Source organism: Euprymna scolopes, chromosome 6, assembly GCF_053919585.1.
Source record: "Euprymna scolopes isolate OS-2025 chromosome 6, ASM5391958v1, whole genome shotgun sequence".
NCBI classification, from domain to species: domain Eukaryota; kingdom Metazoa; phylum Mollusca; class Cephalopoda; order Sepiida; family Sepiolidae; genus Euprymna; species Euprymna scolopes.
In genome coordinates, this window is record NC_136487.1 from 141,085,208 (window position 1) to 141,113,130 (window position 27,923).

A 27,923-nucleotide genomic window follows, 5' to 3' on the forward strand; every position below is an offset into this window, starting at 1 on the left:
TATTTTTCATTTTTGTTTTTTTTTATTGTATTTTATTACTAGTAGATAACATTTTAGAAAACAAACATTGAAATACACGAGTAGGAAGACTTGAATTGAATACATTAAAAAACCACTTATAGTGATTGATGAGATTTATAATCATTTATAACATTTGGAAAATATTAATGAATATCTGTTTATCATATTTACACAGTTGCCACCTACTAGTGTTGGAACGATTAATCGGAATAGGGAAGAAAAAAAAAATCAAAGTTTTTTTTGTTTTTTTTTTTGGAGTATTGAAAAAAAAAAAATGTGTCTTTCCAATTCAAACTGATTCATTTTTTTTTTTTTTTTCATGTTTAAAACTTAATTTTCCATTGCTGGCATTAGTGATAAAATAATAAATATTTATTGATTTTAAATGAATAGTAAAAATAAAATCTATAGATCATCCCCACCTCCAATTTTTATGTTTGCAAAAATATATACCCATATTACTTACATACATATGCCCATACTTACTTACATATTTGTTATGGTAATCTAAGATGGGGGGGAAAAACTATAGCTAAATATTTAGTTTTAAAAGAATTGTAATTGATAATTGTATGAGAATCAGAAATTTAGAACAGACTCGCTAATTGTATTGGAGTCGGGAATATCGAACAAAATCAGTAATTGTATCAGAATCAGAAAAATATTGGAATCGTCCTATCACTAGCTGAAATGGAAATGAATTTCCCATCTAGGAGGCCATGGTTCACTGGTGGAGGAGAGGGGTGGTGGTGGCAGTACAAAACTTTTTTCTTTTTTTTTCCTAAACAACTCCAACCAATTTCAGCTAAGATACACCTAAAGAAGGCTGAAGGGTACATCGGCCGAAACATTGTGAAATAACATCCAAGATGGAATAATAATCCAAATGTTTGATTCTTGCTCTGTAAATAGATATTTGCTGAAATATATTTTTTAAAAATTACAGAAAAATTGTGTTTTTGTAACAAATTAAAATCGGTGAGGTTTGGCATAATATTAGAAAGTCACTGGATATGTATCAGTTTCTTGTAGCATAGGGAAAGGTTTCATTTAAAGTTGCGAAGTAAATCAGCTTTCCACAGTTAAAAGTTAAATACAATTTTGGATATATCTACTTTCAATTGCAAAAGGATTAACAAAAAAAAAAAAAATCAAAAATCAAAAGTAAACAAGCATATTAACATTTTGATAAACTCTGTGTAATGTTGAAAGAATGACACCGGATGAGTGGTTAGTGAATAACCGTCTTTGAATTCAGCTTCAGCCATAGAATAAGTAAAAGGCCGATGCTAAAAAAATTTCTTTTTTAATTTAGGGTGGAAAAAATAGTAGATCCCTCTCTAGAAATTAAAAAAAAAAAAATTTGGCAACGTGGAGTGAGAAAAATAGTAGTTTCCTCCCTTAAAACAAACAGAAAACAGTCACATAGCTTGAGATGTTGGATGATTGCATATATGATATGGTTATTGTTCAAAAGATCACTTCTGGCAAACAAAATGGCTGCCTAATGTTGGATTTTATGTAAAAACGAAAATCAAGTGAAACTGAAATGAAATATGAAACCAGCACACTCATAAAAAAAGAAAAAACGCTTTTAAAATATCAAAAAATATTTAAATTGAATTTTTCAGACCTGTGAAAGAATTACAGTACAAATTTTTTTTTATACTTCAATTTTTTAATTATATTTGTATTTTTTATGTAGTTGAATTATATTTATTTTTTTATGTAGTTGAATTATATTTTAACAAATACTTTTTTCCAAGTTTAAATTTCCAAAAAATAACCATAAAAACACTATTAAGTATTGAATTCTACATCATCTAGTTTCTACAGATTATAATGAAGCAGAATCAGGATACACTTCAAGCTCTGCCAAGGATCAAGAAGATCAAAGTGAAATTAAAACTACATCTCTTTTGAGTCTGTTTGATGAATTAGCTTCAAATAAGTCTACAGTAACAAATTCAAACTTAGAACAAATCGAGATCGAGTAAAAGCTGGAGACTTCAACTGCAAGTACAACAAAAATGCAGGAAGCACAATCTAAATTCAAAAGGAGTAAATGTCTTATTCATAAGTGCACAAAAGAACCTTATTATGTAGCTTCACAAAAGGTGATGATCCATTTCAGTGGTGGAAAAAGACACAAGAAATCTTACCACTGCTGAATAAACTGGTGTCAAATTATCTAAGTACATCATTTTTATCCATGGAGAGTAAGAGGCTCTTTAGTACAGGTGGTAATGTGTATGAACCTTCAAGGAATAGGCTGTGTCTTGAGAATGGAGAAACGCTAATGTTTCTATATTACAATTTTAAATACTGATGAGATTATGAGAGCAGAGAAGACAGGCAGCAAAAAAAAAAAAAAAAAAAGAGTAGAAGCAGGGGCAGAGCAAAGGTAATTACTGCAGCATGCTCCAGTAGAAGCAGGACTTCAGCTTAGTTATTCATTTAAGAATTGGAATTTGTACTTTGTAATTTCATTTAATAAAGCAAAAAAGCAAAAATCCATAATCGCAGCATAGGTAAAGTTAAATTGGCAATTACTGTGTCAAAGCTATCAAATGAGTCAATTGGCAGTGATGAAATGTTTTAAATTTAATTGGAAAGAGAAAAGTAATTAATCAGAAAAGTGGCCGATAAGGTTGATTGCTGATTAATCTGTGCATACCATAACTGAGGGATTTAAAATTAAAACCACATCACAACATTACACACATCTCATGCTTTATATGCTATCAGATATTTTGGTCTTGTGGCTAGGAGCAGAGAATAGTATCTGTTTTGATGCTAGAGTGAAGAAGAAATCCTTCTAAACTGAAGTTTTATTTTTTGTCCCAATCCAGAGTGCTCTGTTTTGGAGAGCCAAATTTTCCCCACTGACCTTGTGCCTAATTCTGCCCTTGAGAGGAGACAAGTAAACAGGGACTATCTTATGTTTCCATGAAAAAGAAATAAAAATGAAATCATTAGTTTGGTCAAATTTCAGGAAGCCTAAGAGTTTTAAAAGATACAGTGTCTTAGCATCTAACAAATTATGTAGAAGGTTTTATTCCATGCTTTAGCAATTCTAAGCATGATTTTTTTTTCTTTTATGGAAATCAATCCAGACATGAGGTCATTTGATGTAAGGAGAAAAAAAAAAATAAAAATAAAAAATGTATACCACTTTTAAGATCAAAAACTAGCCAGCAATAAATGTTACACGGATAGATTCTGAGCTAGAAAACAGTAATTCTTCCCCCTTTGTCAGAAACATCGCTCATGGAATGTGAGCATTAAAGGACAAAACAAGGAAAATGAGAATTACAAGGTTGCCGAAAGTAAAGCCAATATCTGCTTTCTACTCTCTTTTTTTGAAAGTCATGGCATCTGTACTATTTTCTGGCTTTGTAGGTATGTCCGCATGTGTTAGACACAAGGAGATCAAAACGGTGCTCTGGATTGTTGTAGCAAGATAGTTGACAATTTTGTGGGTGTTACCAAGTAAGATATGAGCAACGTATCAAAACCTGAATAATGAAACAAAAAAATACATAAACGGTTTTTTGTGAAAGAAATAATTATAAATTAAGCATAAGAACCGAGAAAAAAAAAAGGGATGAGTAATTTTTGTTATTTATCCTTTTCATACCCCATCATCTTGATCGTTTTTATCACGTTTTATGATGGTTTTGTCCCAGAGATAACTAGAACTTTGTCTAAAGTGTGCTGAGGTTCTAAGTTCAATCCTGGTCAAAAGCAGCAGGACAATTTAAGGAGTTAACTGGAAGAATTGCACAAGAATTATAAAATAGGATGTGGATCGCGTTCAGAAATTACCAATTACAATACAATACATGGTGAGACGGAACACAGGCCTATACTCCCGAGATAATAGTCTCTCAATACACATCATCTCAAGATTTGTAGTCAAAGCTAAGTGGGTGATTCCTCCAATGTTTGTCTAGTCTGGTTTTGAAGGTATTGAGTGACTCTGCAGATACTACTTCTTCCGGCAGCTGGTTCCATACGTTCACCACACGGGAGAAGTGCGCTCGAACAAACCCAGCTGCCCCCTTCCAGTATTGCTGCTTATCCAAACACAAAGAATGCTCACAAGTCCACGTATTCCTTGATTCGTTATTTTAAAGTCTTCCAATATTCAGATTGTTGATTATTTAGAGATTAAAAATTTACTTCAACTCCTAGAATTCTTACAAAACTGACTCTGAATCTTTCTAAAAACTCAAATTCTGCAACTATATGTAACCCAATTTAATAAAGACTCAGGTTCAAAATTTTATACCTCTTTTAGAGTTCAACACAACACACCTGAAGATAGCCAGAGTGCAAAATGGTAAAAATATTGTGATAAAAAGAAAGGGTTATAGTCAGCTAACGTACTTCCTAATTTTCTGCGGAGTGCTACCGAAAATGGTGACAAGGCAAATCAGGCCCTTTGCTTTTATTATGTATTGAATACGTTTTTTTATGGTGTTTGAAATTTTGTTATTTTCATTTCAATAATTTCATTTGTTATTTCGATTTCAAGAATTTTATTTTTATTCTTTCATAAACATCTATTTATTATATAAATTCAAATAAAATAAACTTATTTAAAAAAATTTTTAAACTTTTATTTTTATAATTTCATAAACATATATTTCTAATAAAATTTCAAATGAAATAAAATTTATTTTAAAAATTTTTTTTATTAAAAGTGCAAATAGAGACTACTTCTGTTATTTTTATCTGTATAATTTTGTTAATTTTTACTGCATACTTTTCAATAATTTCCTTTTCTTATATTTTATTTCAATAAGTCACTTCACAATAGAAATACTGAAGACAATAAAAGTGAAGGAACTGATTTGCCTTGTCACCACTTTTAGTAGCACTCTATTGAAAATTCGGAAGTAGGTTAGCTAACTTTAACCATAAAAAGAGTTTTACTAACAAAGAAAAGGCTTCCTTCAGTCTTGACAGACTATGGAGACCCATGGTAAGAGTGCCTACATGTGAAATTTTTGTGGCAAGAGTTGCGCAATCTCCAACCACACTTCTCCTGGGTCGACATTGTTGAATACCAGTGGCAAGTGGAGGTTCAGGGCGATTGAAAACAATGCCGAGATAAGCGGAAAGCACATACAGTGCTTAGAATTCCCAAATGGTCACCTGTCTGGTACTAGCCAGGCTCAATGTTGCTTAACTTTGGTGATCTGATGGGAACTGGTGTGTCAACGTGATTGTCCCGTATATAATATACAACAAATAAGGTACAGACAACTGCTCCTGCTAATTCTCCATTTGTTTGATATATAGGCACGTCATTTAAGTAACCTAGGATCTTTATGTCCAGAACAACAAAAAGCAATCGATTTGAAATTTTAATTTAAATGGACCAGCATGCTGTTTTTTTTAGCTAAAAATATTTGTAAAAAATAAACAAAATTTATTTATTTATTTTTTTTTTTTCCTGACTGATGGGCCGAGATTTGGGGGAATTAAATAATTTGCTAATATATTTATATTTTATTTTCATTTATTTTGGTAAACATTCACTATTAAAAAAAAAAAAAAAAAATGAAAAATACTATAAATAAAAAAAATTTACGAGTTTTTAAAGTAAACATTTTTTTTTTAAACTTAAGGCAACTCTTCTCAACCTTTTCCCCATCATTGATCCCTCGGCTTTATGTATTTCTCCATTTACCCCTTACTCCTATACAAAAAAAAAAATTCATAGCCATCATAAAGTGACAGAAAAACAAAAAGGTCAAAAAGAACCTTTTTATTGTTTAGGACTTTGGATTTTGTGTAAAATTAGTATTATACATTCGTATCACAAAAATAAAAAATTCAAATCTTTTTCTGAATAGAAAATTATGAAGTTTGTATTACATTTCTTAGACATGACACAATCTGAAAAGAAATGATTATTTTTAAATTATCTTTATTTACTTTATTTAACCCCCAACTATATAATTTTTTACCCTCTGGTTAAGAACCTCTGACTTAAGGGAACATTTCTTTTTATGTTTGACATATTGGTCTACCGACTTAGTCGGATGTGGACCTTAGAATTCACCCTTGTCTGTTTGGTCCCCAAATTCTCAATAACTACTCATTACATTTTTCTGAAATTTTGCATGAAGTTATAACTACCCAAGGGAGGAAATGTAACATTCTTGGATTTTTGATAAAAATTCTAGTTGCTTCACAAGGGGGTCAAAATGACTCAAAATAGCACTTTTCAGGACATGATCTTTTCTGGCCATTAGATTTGGCTGAAAATTACCCAAAAGCAAGATCACATGGATATACATCTGGAAACATAATATTTGACCCTAGGAAAATTCTGGGGTTTAAGCCCAAGGGTGTTTTAGAGTTGAAAAACACCTTTTGGGGCTATTTTTTTAATTTTTCTCCTAAAATTCAAGGCATCAGTTGGGGGATCATAGTTTTTGGCTTGTTTTTCTTTTAATATTCCTTCTAAGTCTAAAAAAAACTTGTTTAAAAAATTTTTTTAGCAAAAACAAAAATATTTGTTGTGTCTAAATAATAAAACCATAATAAAAACAAACAAAATAAAAAAATAAAAATAAAAAAATAATATAAAAGTGAAACAGTTTACTTAACATTTTTCTGACTGTTATCCCCATATTTTTTCGTCTTTTTGTTGTCACATCAAGGCTATAAGGCACTCAAAAATAAGGGTTATTGAGATAGATTGACAGTTGAATGATGATGAATATTATGAGAGGATTAGAAAATACTGAATGGAATGAATAAGATTTGATGACCATTGAGAACGGTTCAATGACAAGTGTTCATGATTATGTTGCAGTTCTCAGAGAAGTAAAATCCAGGGCACACACAATGTTTGGGGTTGGCGACTTGTTGGTTGGACCATGTTTGGTCACATCAGGACTTGGATACTTTCTGGAGTGATAGGAATGTTCCCCTATTTTTCCAGCAACTTAAGCAAAAAAATTGGATAGAAGTCTTCCATTTTAGATCAGTCCTAAATTTTGATAAACTCCCAGCCAAAATTCATAGTCATCATAAAGTGACAGAAAAACAAAAAGATGCTTATCAAAACCAAGGGTTTCTCCAAAGAGAAAGAGCCATTCATTTTAACTCAACCATATTCACGTTTCGACCATTGTTCTACCTGAGCTTCATCGCATGTCTTTTACTTTATTTTGGAAAAAAAATAAATAAATTGACAGCACTCCCATAACATTCACGTTATTAGCTCAACATCTTAACTTCGACATGTTCTCTTTGCTGCCAAATATTTGACCCTTCTCTTTCACAATTTGTCCTTATTATAGCCACTCCTCTCATAGGTAAATTATATTTTGAAATTAGAATAACCTTCAAAGAATTTAAACTGAACGTTTATTTAACCTACTGGGGTAGGCAGTTTTTATTCCATCTCTCATGCCTTTTAGATATTTTCTATCAGTTGACATGTTTTTACATTCCATCACCAGGAATTGAACTCATAACTTGCTTTAGAATATTTTTTTAACCACTGCCTTTACCTTGATGAAGATCAGAGAATATAAAAACCGAAACACTGTGAGCATAGCGACGGCATAATCACGTTGACACACCAGTTTTCATTAGATTACCAAAGTTAAATAACATTGAGACTGATCCGTACCAGATGGGTTGGCTGGTTGTTTTTGTTTTACAGCATATCAACCCTTTTCGGGTTATTTAATGCTGAATCCAAAGATTTTGAAGAAACATTTTTTTTAATAGAATATATTTGTTGTTTTCACGTCGGTTTCTATTTAACCCATAGTTGGAACCCTAACAGGTACTACCACTCCGGGTCAGAGTGGACCTGGGAGCAATGGTAATTAAAGGGTGGCTCCACACTCCCCAAAGCCCACAAGCTGGGGCCTCACCACTGGATATAGTTTAAGGTCATATCCAGGACCTCCATTGAGGGACTTTTACCCTCTGCAGAGGAGCAGTTGGCATATTCTAATGCCCCACCGACAGGGCCGTACCAGATGGGTGACCATTTGAGGATAGTACTGTATGTTCGAGAATGGCAACTCATCTCTACAAAAAGAAAAATACAATAAAAAAGAACTTTTGCTTCCTTTATTTAGTCATTCAGTCTTTGAGCGGTGTTTCTGACAAAGGGGGAAGAATTGTTTTCTATGCATCTATCACTTATTGTTGGATAGTTTTTGACCCTGAAGTAGAATTTATTCTTTGGTTCTTTACATTAAGTGGTTTCATGCCTTGTCTGGAGTGATTGAACTCAGAACATCTTGGTAGAACTCACTTTAGAATATCTTTTAACCAACACCTTTATCATGATGAATATAACAGAATATAACAACCAAAACACTGAGCATAAGGACAGCATAATAAAATTGACACACCAGTTCTCCATTAGATCATCAAAGTTAAATAACATTGAGACTGGTCTGTACCAGATGGGTGACCATTTGGGGATACCAGCTGCTGTATGTATACGGCACAATCACATTGACACACTGGTTCTCACTAGATAACCAAAGTTAAGCAACATTGAGCATGGCCAGTACCAGATGGGTGACCATTTAGGAAGGCTAGGCGCTGTATGTACCTTCTAAGAAGGTTGGGCGTAGGGCCAGCACCTTCACCTCGAAAAAAGAACTGCTCGCTATAAAAGCATCTACAAAGTTGTGGATGGCCTATGCCCCTCCAAGGGCTCAAGGCTATGGATGGGTGGGGGTGCTGTATGTGGGAGGATTGCTGCAAAAACAAAAACAAAGAAAAAGCATTCTCACTTTCTGTCCATTACCCTCACATCTGATGAGCAATGTTTCTAACAAGGGTTTGGTACATTTCGGCGCTGCCGTTTCGGCTTGACCAATCGGGAAGAATGATTCGGCGTCAAATTAGCATTTCATTATTATAATCAAAGTTTTTTTTAATATTTTTAAAATTCAGTAAACAAACTTATTTTTTTCTTTGAATAAAATTGAAATAATAATTATTAAAAGAAAAAAAAAATTAATTAGATTTAAAAAAATAAAAAACCGAGTTTATTTAAAACACAACACACAAAAACAAACAACAATATGCTTGCCAACAACGAGATTATATTTTCATATTGTTTTTCTTAATTAAAAAAAAAAGAACTTAAAAATATGAAATAAAATACACATCAAGTGCGCTTGAAAGCCAAATCACAACGTAATAGTAGGAAAATAAACAAATATTTTACTTGTTTGAAATTTATAGCATAAATATATTTCGGAGCTATACTCCATCCTCAGTATATTGTTTTCTTTCTTTTTTTTTTCTTTTCTTCTTTCTTGCCATGTTGTAAAGTTGGAGAAAGTAAAATATTTGTTTATTTTCATAATATTACATTGTGATTTGGCTTTCAAGCGCACTTGATGCATATTTTATTTTATTCAAATTAAATCAACGTTTCTATATGGAACTCACACCCTTGATGAACTTAAAAGTATTTTTTAAGATTTTAATCCTTAAAATATTAATTAGAAAATAATTAACCAAAAAGTTTTGCAAAAACAATTTTTCTTAAAAACAATTAAAGTGATATATTTTCATATCGTTTTTCTTAATTTTTTTTAAAAAACTTGAATCTTTATAAAAAACGTGACTGTTGTGGTTCATGCCGAATTGTCTCCATGCCAAAACATTCCATTCAAACAAAGAGGGAAGAATTGCTGTTTCTTTGGGTCGCAATCTTTTTATCTAACACTTATCATTGGCAAATTTTTTACCTTGCAGTAGTACTATAACTTTTTTTAGCTTCTTACACATTAAGTGGTTTTATGCATTGTTTGGAGAGATTTCCATAAAAAAAAAGGAGCTTCTACATTATTGGGACAAGATCTTGTAGTCGATAAATGGAGTTTTCAGTAATTGTCTGTATTTTTGAGATGTGGGGTTTTCATTTATTGAGATTGTCGGACTGACTTCCTCATCTTGGTTGTTATAGTCACATGTCCTAGTGACATATGGCCGAGTGGTCCTAGACGTTGTATCAAAGTTTACAGTTACCCAAAGATGCTGAGTTCAATCCTGAACAAAGGCAGTGAAAAGTAACATTCAAAACAGAGAATCAGCAACTATGTCCCAGAGCCTAGCTGGAGTCCGAACACGGTACCCCCATAATAATAATAAAGGGTTAGGTTCGAGACTCCTAACAAATGGTTCCCCAGTTCAATACAAAACACCTGATGAAGGCCGGAGGGCAAAACGGCCGAAACGTTGTGACTATAACAACCAAAATGAGGAAGTCAGTCCGACAATCTCAATAAATGAAAAAACACCTCATCTCAAAAATATAGACAGTTACCAATGAACTTTTCGACCAGTTTTTGTTGTTGTTTGTGGTGTGTTGTTTTTTGTAATTTCTTTGTCCGCTTCTGAGTGTGTATGTTCTTGTCTTGGACTAGGAGAAATGTGTAATTGTTCGTCTATGAATGCAGGTTTAAGTCTGTCTATCGCAATAATTTGGACATAGTGGTTTTTTTTACTGCGTCGTTCCTGATAAAAAAAAAGGCCGGAGGGCAAAACGTCCGAAACGTTGTGACTATAACAACCAAGATGTGGAAGTCAGTCTGACAATCTCAATAAAAGGAGTTTTCAATGGTTTCAACTGATTTTTTTTGTTAACTCAGTAAGTTACAATGGCAGCTTCCAAATTTTGCAGGTGAAATTACCTGAATATTACTGAATTATTAAAAAAAACAAAAAAACAACTTTAATCGTGTTAGCTGCCATCTTTGTTTAATTTGAACAGAAAATTACCTCCCTGTTGAACTCTCCTGTGTTTTACGATTGTTTTCATCAAATTCTATTTTTTTTTATTTTATTAAATAAAAATTTTTCTACCTTATCAATTTTCGTAATTTTTGGATATAATCATTTTAAAAATATGAGGAATATGTAGATACCACTATTTTCATGTGAAATTCAGTTTTACGATTTCTGAAAAGCTTGTCCCAATTCTGTAGAAGCACTAAAAAACTTTTTTAAATGAATAAATAAAACTGTATAAACCAACAATGTTATCTCCCCTGACTGGGAACCATCTGTGAATTTAATATTTCCTAAAAACTTCCTTCCAGGTAACAACAACAAAAATGAGGAGGACAGGCTGAAAAAAACGATAACTCGTCTCACAAATGTCAAGAAAGAATGTACACCCGCCCTCTACATACAAAAAAAAAATAATTTTGTATGCATCATATTTCAGAGAAATAAAACTATAGAAAATGTATCAAAAAAGTTACTTGTAGGAAAATAAAAAAAAAGTAATAATTAAAATTATGATGTTTATAAAGGATGAAGAATAAGAAAGAAAGCACAGGAAAAGGAGGAAAGAAAAGACAAAAAAAAATCAAATTAAAAACTGATGAGGGAGAGGGGGTATAATAAAAGGAAAAGAAAGATGAAAGGAAAAGGAAAGAAAGAAAAATAACTGAGAAAAAAAGGGTAAATTGAAAAAATATGGCCGCCAAGTTCGTGTTTTCCATAAAAACTGAAAGAAATCCTCACTTCACATATAAATCAGAAAAATAATTGTTTTGTAAGAAAAGTTGGCTTCATTCAAAAGAATTTTTTTCGTATTGAATGACGAAATCCATCTTTTGAACATTTCCATCTCCAACCATCAACTGACTGCGAATAAAGGTTCAATGCGCATGATAAATTATAGATTTGACACCTCAAAGAACTGGTTATTGACCGACACTTAGCAATCCATTGATCATTTTGAAATCATCAGCCAGCTTCATGACAAGTTGAAATATTGTTATTTCTTCAGTTCGCATGAAATTATTTTCACAAACATCATTTACAAGACTTGTTGGATGCATTCTAAGAACTCAGCGGCCATTTTCTTTCTAGGCCAATGTGTTTACACATTACGAAAAAAGATATGGAAAAAGAAAAGTGAGTAATATAAAGAAATAAAATAAGATGAAAGAAAAAAGATATGGAAAAGAAAAGGAGAAAAAGATATAGAAAAGAAAAAGAAAACAGTCATGTAAAGAAAAAAAATGAAAGGAAAAGATAAAAATAAAAAAAAAACAGAATAAACAAAAAAAAAGAGAATAAAAAAGAAAATATTTTTCCCATAATGCCGCTGAACAAACAATTTCTGATTGGTTACTTTTTATTTTTTATTTTGTTGTTCTAGTTATTTATCTGTTAATTTGATTTTTCTGTTAATTTTTTATTCATTTTTTTCATCCACTTGCTTTGTTGTTCTTTTCTCTTCAAGGTATGGATACCTCGGATGTGTTTGGACAACGTCGACGAATGCGTAAAGGATCGGAGGCAGAGCTTACACTGGAAGGGCCTCTCCCCAGTGTGAGTTCTCAGATGGGAATGGAGGTTCGACGACACGGAAAAACTCTTGAAGCATATTTTACATCGAAATGGTTTCACCCCGGAATGATTGCGCAGGTGCAGCGACAAATTTGATGCCTGTGCAAAACGCTTATTGCAGACAGAACATGCAAATGGCTTCTCACCGGTATGGGTTCGGATGTGACGAGTTAGAGTCGATGACAGGGCAAAGTTCCGAGCACATATTCCGCACTTAAAGGGCTTTTCCCCTGTATGGACCCTTCCATGTTTCCACAGGGTCGACGAGTGCGAAAATGATTTGTTACAGAGTTTGCATTTAAATGGACGTTCACCTGAATGGACTCTAATATGAGCCGTGAGATTAGCAGCAGCCGAGAAACGCTTCTCACAGTAATCACACGAATAAGGGCGATCGCTAGAATGAGTCCTTGCATGCTTCCACAGTGTCGACGAATGGGAAAATGCCTTTGGGCAGATCTGACATTGAAAAGGCTTTTCACCCGAATGTATCCTTAGATGTTGCGACAATGTTGACGAATGAGAAAAGCGCTTGCTGCACACGGAGCATGCATGGGGGCGTTCACCAGAATGCGTTTTCAGATGCGACGTCAGATTGGAGGGTGCAGTGAAACCTTTTCCGCACACCTTGCAAGTGTAGGGTCTTGCACCACCAGAATGAATCGAGCGCACATGTTTTGAAAGTGTGGACGAATGTGCAAATGCCCTTAGACAGATGCGGCATGAAAACGGACGTTCACCTGAATGGACCCGGGAGTGGACGTGCAAGTTAGCGGTCGTTGAAAAACATTTTGCGCAAATAGGGCACTTGTATGGCTTGAGGCCAGAGTGACATTTAATGTGGCGAGAAAGACTCGACGAGTGAGCAAATAACTTGTTGCACGTGTTGCAGGTAAACGGCCTCCTCCCTGAATGAGTTTCGGCAGAGTTATGTCGACCAGCCTCATCATTATTGCTACTCTCATGGTCATAAGCAGGCTTCTTTTTCGGGACATGGTTCTCTAAATGTTTGAGTAAATCAGACGCGTGGGTGTACGACTTAGTACAGGCCTCACAAGAGTAGGGCCTGTCTGTCGAATGGATCCGTTTGTGACGATAAAGACTAGAAGAGTGGGAAAACGATTTACTACAAGCGGTGCACACATATGGTTTTGGTGCTGCACTGTCAGATTCCTTAGACGGTGCTTGCGTTTCTTGGATCATTGTAACCTGAAAGAAAAAAAAAATGTATTTATTCTAAATCAAAAATTATTACTAAAACAAGGGCAAGAAAAAAGAAAAGGAAAAAAATAGAAGAAAAGGAAAAAAATAGAAGTAAAGGAAAAAAATAGAAGTAAAGGAAAAAAATAGAAGTAAAGGAAAAAAATAGAAGTAAAGGAAAAGATGATAGTATGGTGATACTATGGACATTTTTATTTTTTGTTCAAAACAAACTTAGTGTTCACTGTTAAATTTGAATGAAAAAAAATGGCTGCCAATTAGCACTGCATGAGGACCTTTGATAATGGCTCAAAAATCGAAAATTAAACAAAATACTGGTAGAAACTCATCCAATAAATGTCACCAATCATGCAAAAATATAATGTTCTACAAGTATTTTGTTTGATTTTCGATTTTTGAGCGATTATCAAGAGTCTTTTTGCAGGGTCTAAAGACAGTCCTTTTTTTCTTTTTCTAACTTAACAGAGTCGACACTATATTTGTTTTGAACAACAAAAAAATAAATATAAAAACGCTTTAAAATAAGTTAAAACACAAATAAACTTTTCCAGGTAGGTAGAAAAGTAATTTCATATTATTTGGATTTATTGGATTACTGTTCTCATTTTGAGTGTCACAACAGAACAGTAATCCGATGAATCCAAATAAAACGAATAACCAGTCCTCATCTGCAAAATTCAGAAACGTCAGAGAAAAGTAACTTATCTTGCTTTTGGTAACATTTTCACTCCTTTTGTGCTTTTTTTTTTTAAGTAATGTTCATCCCAAACAAGGCATTTTCACTTGGACATAAGAGGTTACAATTTTGGACCATGTTTAAAGAAATGAGCAAGATGTTGGTTTACATTACATTTAAACTTCTGCATGTCAGTACAGTCAGACAAGCAGGTAACAGGGAAGGAATTAAAAAATCTAGCAGCCCGATGGAAGAAACTTTTAGAATTGAAGGCTTTCCGAAATCTAGAGACCTCTAAAGTTAAGGGGGTTCAATTTTATGGCTCAATAGGTTTGTCAAAAGGTATGCACATTGAGGAGGCACAAGTGCTACAAGTTCATCAGAGCACATTCCATTAAAATACTTGTAAAACAGGCACAGAGATGCAACATTGCAGTGATGGGACAGGGGGTGGAGCTTAGTTTACAGTGCGGGACCTATTAAATTCCAGACCCTTTTTTGGACCCTGTCCAATAGGGAGAGACTAATGGTAGATGCACAAGCCCAGATATGGCAACAATACTCCCTGCATGGATGAATACTGGCTTTGTAGAAATACAGGATACTCTTAGGTGTGAGTAATTTTTCTAGCACGGAAGAAAAAGCCCACTTTCTTTGCAGCAGTTTTGGCAATATCCTCAATGTATTTGTTCCAGTTCATGTTGCCTGTAAATGTTAAGTTGAGGAGTTTAAAGGAAGAGCTCTCAGATAAGGTGTTATTAGTCATGGCTATTAGTGGTTGAGAAGGTTTCTTGTAATTGTTAAAGGAAAGAAGCTTAGTCTTAGCAGCATTAAATGTTACCATCCATTCATGGCCGCATTCCACTACAAACTAGGTCATTTTTTTAAGGATTCTGCCATTGTCTTAAATATGTTTTTCCCTCATGTCATTGGCAAATATACCTTTCTCAGACACAATGTTATCTGTTAATTATATTTTAAAAATACCTGGAAAAACAATTTCTTGAATTAGATAGCAATTTATAGTGTAAAACAAAAAAGACTGTATATTTTAAGAGAATTATTAATAACTCGTATTTAATAGTAACTAGCCTGGCTTCTCGGGGTTGCCCGGGTGTTTGGAGGTGTGTGTTGAGCAAAAAAAAGTAATAAGCAGGCTCGAACCCGTATGGTGAAGGAGGAAAAGAACATGAAAAAGAAAAAACATGACGTCTTTGCCATTGCATCCATCGCCAAACCGGAAGTGGAGAAAGTTTAAATTAAGGCTAGTCAGTCGAAAAGAGAGGATAGCTTTTTTGAAAATATCGGCGAAAAAAGCAACCCCATCCTTGTAGAAAAATGTGCAGTTGAGGGTGAAGGAATTAATGTTTTTACCCAATTTTTCGATATTTGTCGTCCGAAAGGCCGATCTTCAAAACAATACAGATCTCATGAAAATCCATCACCTCTGTCAAAAGTTTTAGGCAGATATACATACATACATGATGATTGCAACGTCTTGTCAGACGAGTGCCACTCCCTCAGACACTTAAAGTCCATGAGCCCAAAAATGACTTCTTTTTTTTTGTCCTACCGGTGAATTCATATGCTCAAGCAGGCATGACACTGAAGACGGTCATTGAGAGCAATTATTACATGCTTCTAGCATTTCAAGCCTCCACACGTCATAACTTTTCCATCGCCACAGGACTATTTTTATAGACAAATGTCTGAGGGAGTATCTATACACAGATGATGTTACAGAGTCTTAGCTTTGTACAACAGCTAAGTCTCTCTCTCGGTTCAAAATGTTGAGATCCAGCAACAAGCAAGAGCAAGATAGCCAGCAACAAGTTAAACTGCAGACCAGCTTAATGCAGGTACTGATCTCCTGCTTTATGGCTTTTTAAATCAGAGATTTGCTTCTCCTAGAAAGGTTGCCTTCACCACGGCTTACGGGAGCCCTCTCCACCCCAACACACACACACACACACACACACACACAAACACACACAGTGCTAGTTGGCCGTTGACCCCGAAAAAGGGTTCATTCACCTTTTCATATATACATACATACATACATTTAAAAAGACAGGTGAGATTTATATTCTAAATAGGACGATTAATCAGAATCGGAAAAATCAGAACTTTTTGGTGTATTGAAATTGGAAAATTTGGGCCTATTTTCTGATGTCAAAAAACAGTCTTTTGTCTTTTTTATTTGATTTTGTTAAAAAACAAAATCTTCCACTGTTGGTAATAATAATAAAATAATAAATATTTATTGATTTTAAACGACCAGTAAAACTAAAATCTATAGATCATCCCTCACAAATGTGTTTTTATGTTTGAGAAAATATCTGCACATCTAACATGTGTTTTTATGGTAATCAGGAAAAATAACTCTATAGTTAAATGTTTAGAGATATGTGAAGAATTGGAATCGGTAATTGCATTGGAATCACTAGTTTTTACCGATGGTGACCGACTCAAAAAAATTTTCCAAATGTAATCACTTTTTTTAATATGATTTTTAAAGTTTGTTTTAGTTTTCTTTTCATTTATTTTTTATTTAAATAACTATTCAATTCGAATAATCTATATAAATAAAACAGTACATGTATGTGTGTCTGTGTGAAAATATGTAACCGATAAACTCTTAAACTATTTGTCACATAACACTGAAATTAACAGGAAATTAGTAATCATACACCAAGGATGATTTATAACGAGTAAAAAAATCCTTGTTTAGATGATTGAATAACACATTTCTATTATTTTTGCGCATGCACAAATTCATTCATCGCTGGAAGTGGTTAAATTTTAAATCTTTCTTATCTATGTGTCAATTGCTCAAATGGTAGGGAACTCGGCTGGAGCACTAAATGTATTGGTTTCGATTATAGTTGATGGCACCCAAGTCATTTTTTTTTTTTTTTTTTTAACTTTTGAAATCTGTACTATATATATTAGGTACAATATAATATTCAATAGAGAATTGGTTCTGTAATAATGATTACGAAATCTGCATGAATTAAAATATATTTAAGCGTATTTTACAACAGGGCAAGTCCGCCCCCCCCCTCCCCCGGTAGTAAATAGGAAAAAATATCAGTGTGTATTTATCAAGTTTACGTACAGACGAGAAAAACAGGCACACTGAATCTTGTCTGGTAGTTTTAAATAAAGATACATTGTAAAAATCAACCATGCTATTTTAAAAATCTTTATTCAAACTTTAATTTGTTTTGTGTTTTAGGCTAAAAAAAATATGGTAGTCGCGCGCGTGTGTGTGTGCGTTTGTTTGTTTGTTTTAATGCTAACAAGTGCGAGCAGATAGCGTGAACAGTTCGTGATAGGAAATAGCCTGGAATCTGCAACTATTTTCTATCGACCTCTTCAAACCGACCGATCTTAAACGGGAAGTAGGCTAATGTTGTCCACAACGCAGCAAGAATATTAAGAACTTCGTAAGAAGCAGGCAGCAAGTTTGTCAAGTTCTGAAAAGTTTTCAGCTGCTCTATGCAAGGTCGACGCTGATTGGCTGAAAAAGTTTGAACCCGCCCCCACTCCGCCTCACGCGATTAACTTTTGGCTTTTAATAGAAATAAATAAACAAACAAATAAACAGATAAAAACAAAACCTTAACAACATATCTATGGTGTCCAATCCGCCTGTATATTATTAGAAATATGCCAATTGATGAATAAATACGAACTTATATATAGATCAGGCCTTCATTGGCTGCCAATATTGGCTTGGTAAATCCGGTAACGAGTTTAACAGCCGATCGACCACAAGGCACAAGGCCACACAAAATAAATAGAACAAGACGGAAAACGAAAGGACTGCTTTATTTATATTGTATTTTTTTTTTTTTTTTTTTTTATAACGGTTTAGATTAGAATACAGTTAAGATTTTTCGAAAAAGCGATCAATAGCTCAAAATATATGGTGCTTATGCAGAGAAGGTACCGTGCTGAAATAATATCGTTATTATTTAAAACCCCATTCTTAACATGAGAAAGGAGAGTATTTTGTAACTATTCTGTACAAGTTCGAGCCAAGATCAAAGTGTAGTATCTGTGCTACAGTGCTGCTACACTTCAATTTTTTGGTCTCGGTCAATGGAGGAGAAATCCTCCATGACTGATACATTTTCTTTTTAATTTTTGTTATTCTTCTGAGTGCCCCCTTTGGGGGAGCTGGATCTCCCTCACATTAAAAACCGACTTTGTGTCTAACTCAGCCCTCGTAGGGAGGCAAGTAAATAAAAAAAAAACTTTCACCAAACAATTTAATAAACAAAAGGATACCGTAAAACTTGAATTTAACTTTAAAATACTATGGAACTTTGTTTGCATAAGAACCTATATATATATATATATATATATATATATATATATATATACTAGCAGGCCGCCTGGCGTTGCTTGGTCATAAAATACACGTAAATATTATATTTTAATGGTAAATGTGCAGCATCTTTCCACCTTAAAAAATGGCTATCACTTATAACATAAAGAATTACATTGCTTAATATCCAGAAAACTACTTGTTTGCGGAAAATTTAAATGCGATATTCGTTTTCACACACCGGAAAACCTACAAGAAAACAAGTTTAAGTTAGGTTTTGTGTTGATCTACCAGGCCACAATTTACCAAATAAACACCCTTCCAAAAAAGGTGGACATAAAGTAGGTGTTCATTTTACATTAAATTATATTCATTTTACATTGACCACACCCCTATAAAAAAAGGTGGCCCAAAAGTGGGTGCTCATTTTCAGCCCCCCCCCCCTAAAAAAACTTATGATAGTAGTAATCTTAAAGGACTTTTGGAGGGTAGAAAGATGTTGTACCATCAATTCAAGCAGATTTCTTATTTATTATAAATAGAAATACCGTAGGTATTAAACGTAACGTTACATTTATTTTTAAAAAATGAAGTAAATAAAAACGTAAAGAAACTGAGACATGTGCATGCGAGTATTATGTTTTTTTTTTCCAGAGTGTTACCACAGTCGACCAAGAAGAGAGTCTTTTAAGCATGAATGGTGTAATGTTTGTAAGTTAAATGTTGCCAGTGAGGATTGTGGACATGTGTCGCATGGAGAGAAATAATATAAGAATGATATGATGGATGTGTAATGTGAACCTTAATGATAAAGTGGGAGATCTTGACACCCTCTGAGAATGGATTTTTCTAAATGTGAAAGCACATGGACTGAGGGGAGAAATAGTAGTAGAATAAAGAAGAGGGCAAAATGTCTAGGGCTTAATCGAAAAAGACAGAAATATTGAAAGCAAAATTCAGTGAAAATTTTAGCTGGGGGGATGGGGCTGATATTGTAGAAGATCCTGGCACCCCTTGAGAATGGATTACTCAGTTTATAAAAGACGTTAGAAAGCTGTAACCAGGCCGAGGAGTAAGTTAGTCTTGATACTACGGCATTTATAATATAAATCTCAATCGTCACTTTGTATGAATGTATGTTTGTATGTCTGTCAAAACCTTTCGACAGACGCAACGGATTCTGACCAGATTGGTATCGTTTTGAAGCTCGATCTTTCAGGTGACAAATATCGAAAAATTGGCCAAAAACATTAATTACTTCAACTGGGCAGTTTTCTACAAGGAGGGGCTGCTTTTTTTGCCAACATTTTCACAAGTCATCGTCTCCGTTGGATTGGATAGTTTTAATTTGAGCGCATGTGACTTCCGGTTTTGCTATGGACGCATCGGCTAAGGCATTACGATTTTTTAACCTTTTTTCTCCTTTGTATTACTATCACTTGTTTTGTTAACAGCTCTCTCCACCCGGGCTGCCTACTGTTGTTTGATTTCTACCCTTTTTTTACCCTACCACCCGTGGTTCCTTACTACAACACCTCGACACACCCGGGCAATGCTGGGTACCTCCGCTAGTTCAAGGTATGTTCGAGTATCAATACCTTATTTGTTACACTGTACCATTGTAAAATAAACCTGCTATAACTTACTCTGTGTTTTTTCAATTTATTTATTTCGTACTGACTATTTTCCCCCAGGGATATATCATTTAAAAACAGGCTTAGTTCTCATCAGTGACATGCAGATAACTTTTTTTCAGGGCAGGTGCTCAAGTGAAAAAAAAAAAAATGGCAAAAATATAGTAACGGTGGGGCACAGGCCTATAATACATTCCTCTGAAAAGGACACTTTTAAAACAGGAGTAAAAGGCACCCCTAGCACTTCCCTTGCATGTCCATGGTTCTCATCATGGATCATGGTTTGAATAGGATATAGATAATAGTCAAATCTTTGGAAATATCACAAGGCCAATGTTGGCATTTAAAATGTTATAGTGAATATGAAAGATGGACAAAAACGACTTATGAATAAAAGAGGTCACCATTTAGCAAGTGCTAAATTCACCGAAATGATTTTGTGAATGAAAAAAATAAAAACGAAATTAACAAACAATACAACAAATCTTTGTATAAAAACTCTGTGTGTATGTGTGATGTATATGTGTTTCCTATAGAAAAATTGTATGTGTGGAATTCAGATTTTTTACTAAATCTTATGTAACTGTTTGAGATCCATTTTGGGAGCTAACGGATTGCATACTTACAGCCCCCTCCCTCCTTCAAAAAAAAAAAAAAAAAAAAAAAAGACAGCATACAATAAATAATGAACGGATAGCAATAAAACTTTTCCTAAAATAGAGTATTAGAAGGATGGAGAGATTAATTCCCCTCCCCTTTCTATTTCTTAATTTTATATGACAAACTTACAAAACACAGTAGAGCCCCAGGATAGGGTGGCCCTAGGATATAGTTTTTTTCAGGTTACGATGTGAAATACAATGTTTTTCTGGACCCTGGTTACACTATTTGTCCTGCCTTACGATGTTATTTAAAATGTTATTTGATTATATACATGTGTATTATATACTGTACTGCATTTTGTTATTAATTTTTAATGAAGTTCTATTGTATGTTATAATTGAATCTTACATAATCTTTTCAAGTTAATACATTATTTTCATTTAGATCAAAGTCATTTGAGGGTTTACGAAACCCATAATTACCCCCACCACCCACCTCACAAAAAATAAAGCATGCAATATTAATTGCAATTAAATTTTATATAGAGATTATTTTGCATATAGGAGATTTTTGTGGGTTAGGGTTTTGTATAAAAAATATATCAAAATATTATTGTAAAAACATTTATTGAAAAGTAACCGTAATAAAATATATTTTTAATAAAAAATTTTTTGAATTGAAGCAACATTGGATTTGTTTCTCCTGAAACATTTTTGGAATTAAAGTAAAATTGAATTTTTTAATTTAAAGTAACAATGGCTTTTTTTTTTCCTGAGCAATTTAACGGAAAGTCACTGTAATAAAATATATTTTTAATAAAAAATTTTTTGAATTGAAGTAAAATTTTCATTGTAACAAAATATAGTTTTAATTTTTAAATTATTAAACAATTTGAATGAAATCAATGATATTGGTTGACTTATTGTCACTGTTGAATCAGGCTAAAGTTAGAAGAGATATATTTCTCTTTTGAATTTCCCAAAAAGTAATCGTGCCCTGCTCTTTGACCAATAAATGCCACCTGGCAACAGTTTAGTGAAACACACAAAAAAATGACTTATTATTATATAGCCAATTCTCTATTGATTATTATATTGCACCCAATAGTAGTGATTTCAAAAAAAATTTTAAATATGACTTGGATGCCATTAGCTAGAATAAAAACCAAAACATTTACCTTTCTAACATTATTTGTTATCTTCTGAGCTAACGACACATGCATATCAAAGTTCGATAAATTAACACAAACATATAAATGTATATTTGCGCATGGGTAGTATATACACATTATGTTGAACTATACCTGCCAAATTCCAATTTTGACTCCTGAGCAGCTATTTTTCTGGCTAAAAACTAAATCGATTTTGTTCCACAGGGCACAGCTCTTCTTTAATAATCCCAATTATTTCGTAGTGGCTTATACAGGGTGTCCACAAAGTCTGGATACATTATGTAGCCAGACTTTGTGAGCACTCTGAATATATATATATGTATACACACGCGTATGTGTGTGTGCGCGTGTCTATACATTATATATATATATATATATATATATATATATATATATATATACAGGGTGCCCACAAAGTCTGGCTACATAATCTACAGGATGCTTCCACGAAGTCTGTGGACACCCTGTATATATATATATATATATATATATATATATATTTCTTTTTTGTTTGTTTATATCCGTTAGAAGCGCTGAGTGAAATTTGAAGAATAAAATACGTATTAAATACGTTTGAAGCCAAAACTGCAACGCGAAATTTTTTATAAAATAAACGAGTGTTTATTTTTTAAGAAATATATTTCAGAGTAAGACTCCTTTGTCTATCTTTTTTTTGTATTCTCTCTTTTTCTTTGACATGATGTAGAGTGGAAGATAGTTCGATGAAGAGTCCACGTGATGTTGTTAACTACAGGGTTTTATGAAGCCGGATAGGTGACGCGTGGTCACGCATTTTGAAAATCTGGGTAGTTTTTTTTTGTTTGTTTATATCCGTTAGAAGCTCTGAGTGAAATTTGAAAAATAAAATATGTATAAATACATTTGAAGCAAAAAACTGCAACGCGAAATTTTTTATAAAATAAACGAGTGTTTATTTTTTAAGAAATATATTTCGGAGTTTGTTTTTACTATTACCTACATGTATACTACCCTTCAGATTTACACTTATATGGTGTACTTACTTTTCATTACTATTTACCATTATATCCTGTGTCTTCATTCTCATTTCATATCTAAATGTCATTAAGCAAGTTCTTTCTATATTTGCATTTTGTATAATTCTGGTCCTTCTTCTCTTCTGATGAGAAGCACTTAGCTTCGAAATATTATGGCCTAAAGAGGTTTTTTTTTTTTTCATTTTTCCCTAACTTTTCCTTATTGTTTTGAGAATAAAATTACATATAACTTTTATTTCTCATCTTTTATTTAATACATAAATAATGATAAAATAATATAAACCCTACTGCGTGCCATTTTTTTCTCAATGATTACAGTAAAATTTGGGATATAGGCGGCTTAAATTTTCAAAGTTTTGGTTATGTTTTATCATCCCCCTCATGAATGACAAAGTTGCTAAGATTTTGACACTTTTAACATTTTTTCTTAATCTCGTAAAACCTTCTCTTGCTTTACACACTCTTATAATCCGACCATTATTGAATTATTTCTATTCATTCTGACATATAAAAAAATCTTAAAAAATGCAAAACATGAAGAAACTCTTATTTTAAATAAACAAAATAAAATTTTTACAGTATCTCTCCTCCAGTTCCTGCTCCAACTCTTGCAGTTCCAGCTCACCCCGGCAGCTTCAAGGTCGTGTGGTTCCATCTCACAACTGCAGCTTCTAGTATCTTTTAGCTGCCTCGACCCCAGCGCCTCATGCTCCAGTAACATCTGTTCCAGTGGCTCCATCTGCATCCTACACCAGCCTTCCTGCCTATAGCCTCTAGCTCGCTATTCCAATGCTTACTGATGCTGGCTCTGATTCAGTGTTCAGCAGCATCCAGCATTGTTCCAGTGCCCATCAACATCCAGCACTCTGTTCCAGTAACAGTCGATGCCTGGCTCTAGGCTCCAGCTTTCCCACAATCTATTCTTGTCAATCCAGCTCATGGCCACAACCATAAGGACCGGATCTACCTGAAACATTTCACCACACCTCAGCAACGTCCACATCAATCTCTGTGTGGTATTACTCCCAACTGTCCAAGATTCAGTTTCCACATCTCTAGCTATCCAGTCTCCATTGTTGTCCAGGTGCAATTTTTTTTTTTTTTTACATAGGAGTCACCACTTATCAAAGCCCAGAGGCCACTCGAGAATAAGGGTTATAGAGTGTACAGTAGTCAATGGGATAATATTGTAGTAATCGTTAGTAATGGAAATTTGGTAAATTGGATTACTTAAGGGGACGGTTCATCAAGAATTTGTTTATGTTGGACTTGAAGACAACCAAGTTGTAGTCAGCTGGGAAGCAGGTAAATCGAAGAGAGTTCTACAGGCGTGCAGTTCTAAGAAAGAAGCTTTGTTTATGGGATCTACGTTTTGATTTAGGCACAGATAAAGAGTGGGTAAAATTATTGACAGTGGTTTCAGCTAGACGAGTGTTTTTCATGAAAGATTGGTAAGGGGGTCCAGAGATTAGAACTCTGGTGAGCACTTGCCATGGAAATAACAATAAAACAAAGACAGACTCACAACGTCTCTTCTGTGGGAAAGAGGTTGCAGGGAAGAGAAAAGAGTATTCCCCACTAGGTTACGAAGTCTATTTTGAACTCAAGGCAGGATAAGCTGCTTCTAGCAGCTCCTACACAGATGTGGCAACAATACTCCATCCTTGACTATTTTTAACATGAGACATGAGGCTTTTGTATTTAACAAGAGGCCTGCTGTTATCTTCCTCTGATCCACCCAACAGACTGCAAAAACACAATCAAAATCCAATCACCTCCATTTCTACATAAAATATAAAAATAAACAGAAAACACAAAATGAGAGCCAATTTGACTAACTGACTATTTTTTTTCTTTTTTTTTTTTTTTTTATTCAATTTTCACCCCAAACAAGGCACAGTGCCACTTTGAAGCAGGGGGCTACTATCAGGGACTTAATTAGCGGGGTCATTATGAAGGCAGATGAGTAGAAAGATATTTGTTAACATTACACTTGAACTTCTGCATGTCAGTGCAGTTGGGAAAGCAGAATTCCGGAAGGGAGTTCCAAAGACCCGCAGTTCTGGGGAAGAAACTATTGGAGTAAAAGGCTTTCTTGCACCTAGGGATCTCTGCTGTAAAGGGATGAGACTTAGTAGCTTGTCAGGTTTGTCGGGGGTAGTTACGTCGGGGAGGTACAAGTGTTTGCAGTTCGTGAGAGCATTCACCATTAAAGTATTTGTAGAACAGGCAGAGGGATGCAACATCTCGTCGATGGGACAGAGGCTGAAGCCTAGATGACAGTTCAGGACCTATCAGGTTGGCGACTCTCTTTTGAATCCTGTCCAGGAGCGAGAGACAAGCAGCAGATGCACCAGCCCAGATGTGACAACAGTACTCCATACATGGGCGAATGGTGGCCTTATAGAGGTATAGCATACTGTTAGACTTTAGGCAGGGACAGCTTCAAAGGGACAATGTTGTCTCAGTAGGCTTTCTATTTCAAGCGTCATGAATGTATAAATGTTACTGCACGTGTGCATATGCTTGCAACTATTTGTACTTATATGCATGTGTATATGGATTTTGTTTTTGTTTTTGCATGTGTGTAGTTCGTTTGTGGTACAATTTTCAATAACAGTTTCAAACATACCCATCATAATTTCATCCATTTCATTTCAGTTCATTTTTTTTTTTTACATTGAAGTATTTTGACATTCCTTGAGGAAAACTAATTTTTATTACCGTATATACTTGTGTATAAATTGAATTTCTGGGAGACGATTTTAAGCTTATTTTTTGGGGTCGACTTATACATAAGTAATGTTTTTGAAAATGTTGTTAAAGACCAGAACATTATTTTAACATTAATTCTATTTTGATAAGTAAAAAAAGAAATGTAAATTTTTACTTGGTATCCACGTTAACATTTCCCTTTAAAATGACTTCTTATGGTTTTCGGGTATGCTGCAAACGAATATCGCATTTAAATTTCCAGCAAATTAATAGTATTCCGGATATTAAGCAATGTAATTCTTTGTTAAAAGTGGCGGTGGCGGTGGCCATTGTTATACGTGCAAGCCCGAGCATATTTTGGGCATGCATGCAACCAAAATATGCTCGCGCTGACAACAATGGTCACCGCCTTTAACATAAAGAATTACATTGCTTAATATCCGGAAAAATATTAATTTGCGGAAATTTTAAATGCGATATTCGTTTCCAGCATACCCGAAAACCCATGACAGTCGTCATTTTAAAGGAAAATGTTTAGGTGAAAAATCAAGTAAAAATTTACCAAAAGAAATAAAAAATAAACCGGAAAGTAAAAATATTGTAAAATCCGTAAATATTCAGGGCAGACGGAAAAAATACTGGTTTTCATTGTTAAAAAATATTCAAAGCCGACGGTGTTTTTTTTTAAATTTCAAATGATTTCATTGATTTGTTGATTTGAATTACGTGAGACAAATCCTTATTGTGATTAGTGGCGGGCAGTGCCCAGTGGTGATAACTTGCAATGTTTTAATCTTTATTTCTAAAATTACTGGATGTAAACAGTTTTCCAAACTGTCCATTTCTTATTTAAGAATGACTTTCTATTCGACAGTTTAAACGCTTCTAAATCACTTTATAAATTCGAAGGACCACGAAACATTTTATTTTATTTATTTTTATTTATTTATTCATTTTTACTATTAGCAAAAAATTAAAATGGCCGATTTGTTTACGAAAAAACGAAAAGCACTCTGGTGGATTCAATCTCGTACTTATTTTTTATTTTTCAACAGAATTTTTACAAAGTTATTTTTGACATTCACTCACATGGATGCGAGAAACACACATACACGAAGTTGTCACATAATTTTATTAATAGAGAGATAAATAAAAGTTTGTGAGAAACAGAACGTTTTCAATTTTGTTGTTTGTTTTTGTTTGTTCTTGTTTTTTGTTGTTGTTGTTGTTGTTGTGGAGGAGGAGGGGGGAATCTTGCTGACTTGGGAAATTTGAAAAGATCGTAAAAGTTCCAGGAATCTAAATAAACAAAATCACACACACACACACACATAATATATATATATATATATATATATATATATATATAGTTTTTCGTTTTTTTCTTGTTTTTTTGTGTGTGTTTTTTTTACATAAAACAATGGGTAAAATATGGATGGATAACAATATAGTTCTACTTTTCTCTATCAGAAAAAAACAGACAAAACAAAAATGGTTCACAGCGCAATTCGTACCGAAAAGTTTCTAAAAAAAAAACAAGTTTTTGAAAACTTTCTTATGTTGATTTTGTTAGTATTATTATTGTTGTTTAATAAATTATTATACCAATAGTAGAAAAAATATATAATATAAAGTATTTCCTTACCTCGGGTTAAATTTACGGCGTTTTTACGCTCGGGGGTAAAAATGATGGCATTCGCGAGGCGGACGTAGAATAGAAAAAAAAGTTTTCAAATGCAGCGAAGAATCTGACGTAGCAGCAGCAGCAGCCGCGAGTTCAACAGTTGCTTAAAAGTGACACGTCCGCCTCCAAGACGAAACAATAAAAACAGCAACGCAACAACACCGGTAGCATCCAACGGTGATGGAATAATTCCTTTCCTTACGTAATCATATAAAGTTTTATATCAACACCAGCTTTCGTTCTAGTTAATTTAGCACAATTAACTTTCGTCAATATTAATCCGAAAAGAATTTTCCTGTCTTCTTCCGTGTCCCTAGCGTCAGGCGGAACTTAGTTTCGGAAAAGTTGTAACACTCTCTCCTAATGAGATTTTATACTTTTAAGCGATTATGTGTAAAAACCCTGAAAACCTTTACGGTGGGAAGAGAGTGATATTAAATTTTATCGCTCTCAGGTTCCTGTTCGTGATCG

The 27,923-nt window shown here is 33.8% G+C and overlaps 1 protein-coding gene across 1 annotated transcript; it reads right to left on the reverse strand.

Moving 5' to 3' along the window:
- On the reverse strand, nt 1–27,923 carry LOC145278007 (uncharacterized). Its single transcript, XM_080130181.1, has 2 exons — nt 27,414–27,923; nt 1–13,605 (listed from the first exon to the last, which is right to left on the reverse strand). The coding sequence occupies exon 2, from the start codon at nt 13,597–13,599 to the stop codon at nt 12,217–12,219; it is 1,383 nt and encodes a 460-aa protein (XP_079986307.1). The 5' UTR covers nt 13,600–13,605; nt 27,414–27,923; the 3' UTR covers nt 1–12,216.

What these genes read in the sequence shown, in the direction of transcription:
- LOC145278007 (XM_080130181.1), bottom strand. Translation starts at nt 13,599, where the DNA reads ATGATCCAAGAAACGCAAGCACCGTCTAAGGAATCTGACAGTGCAGCA.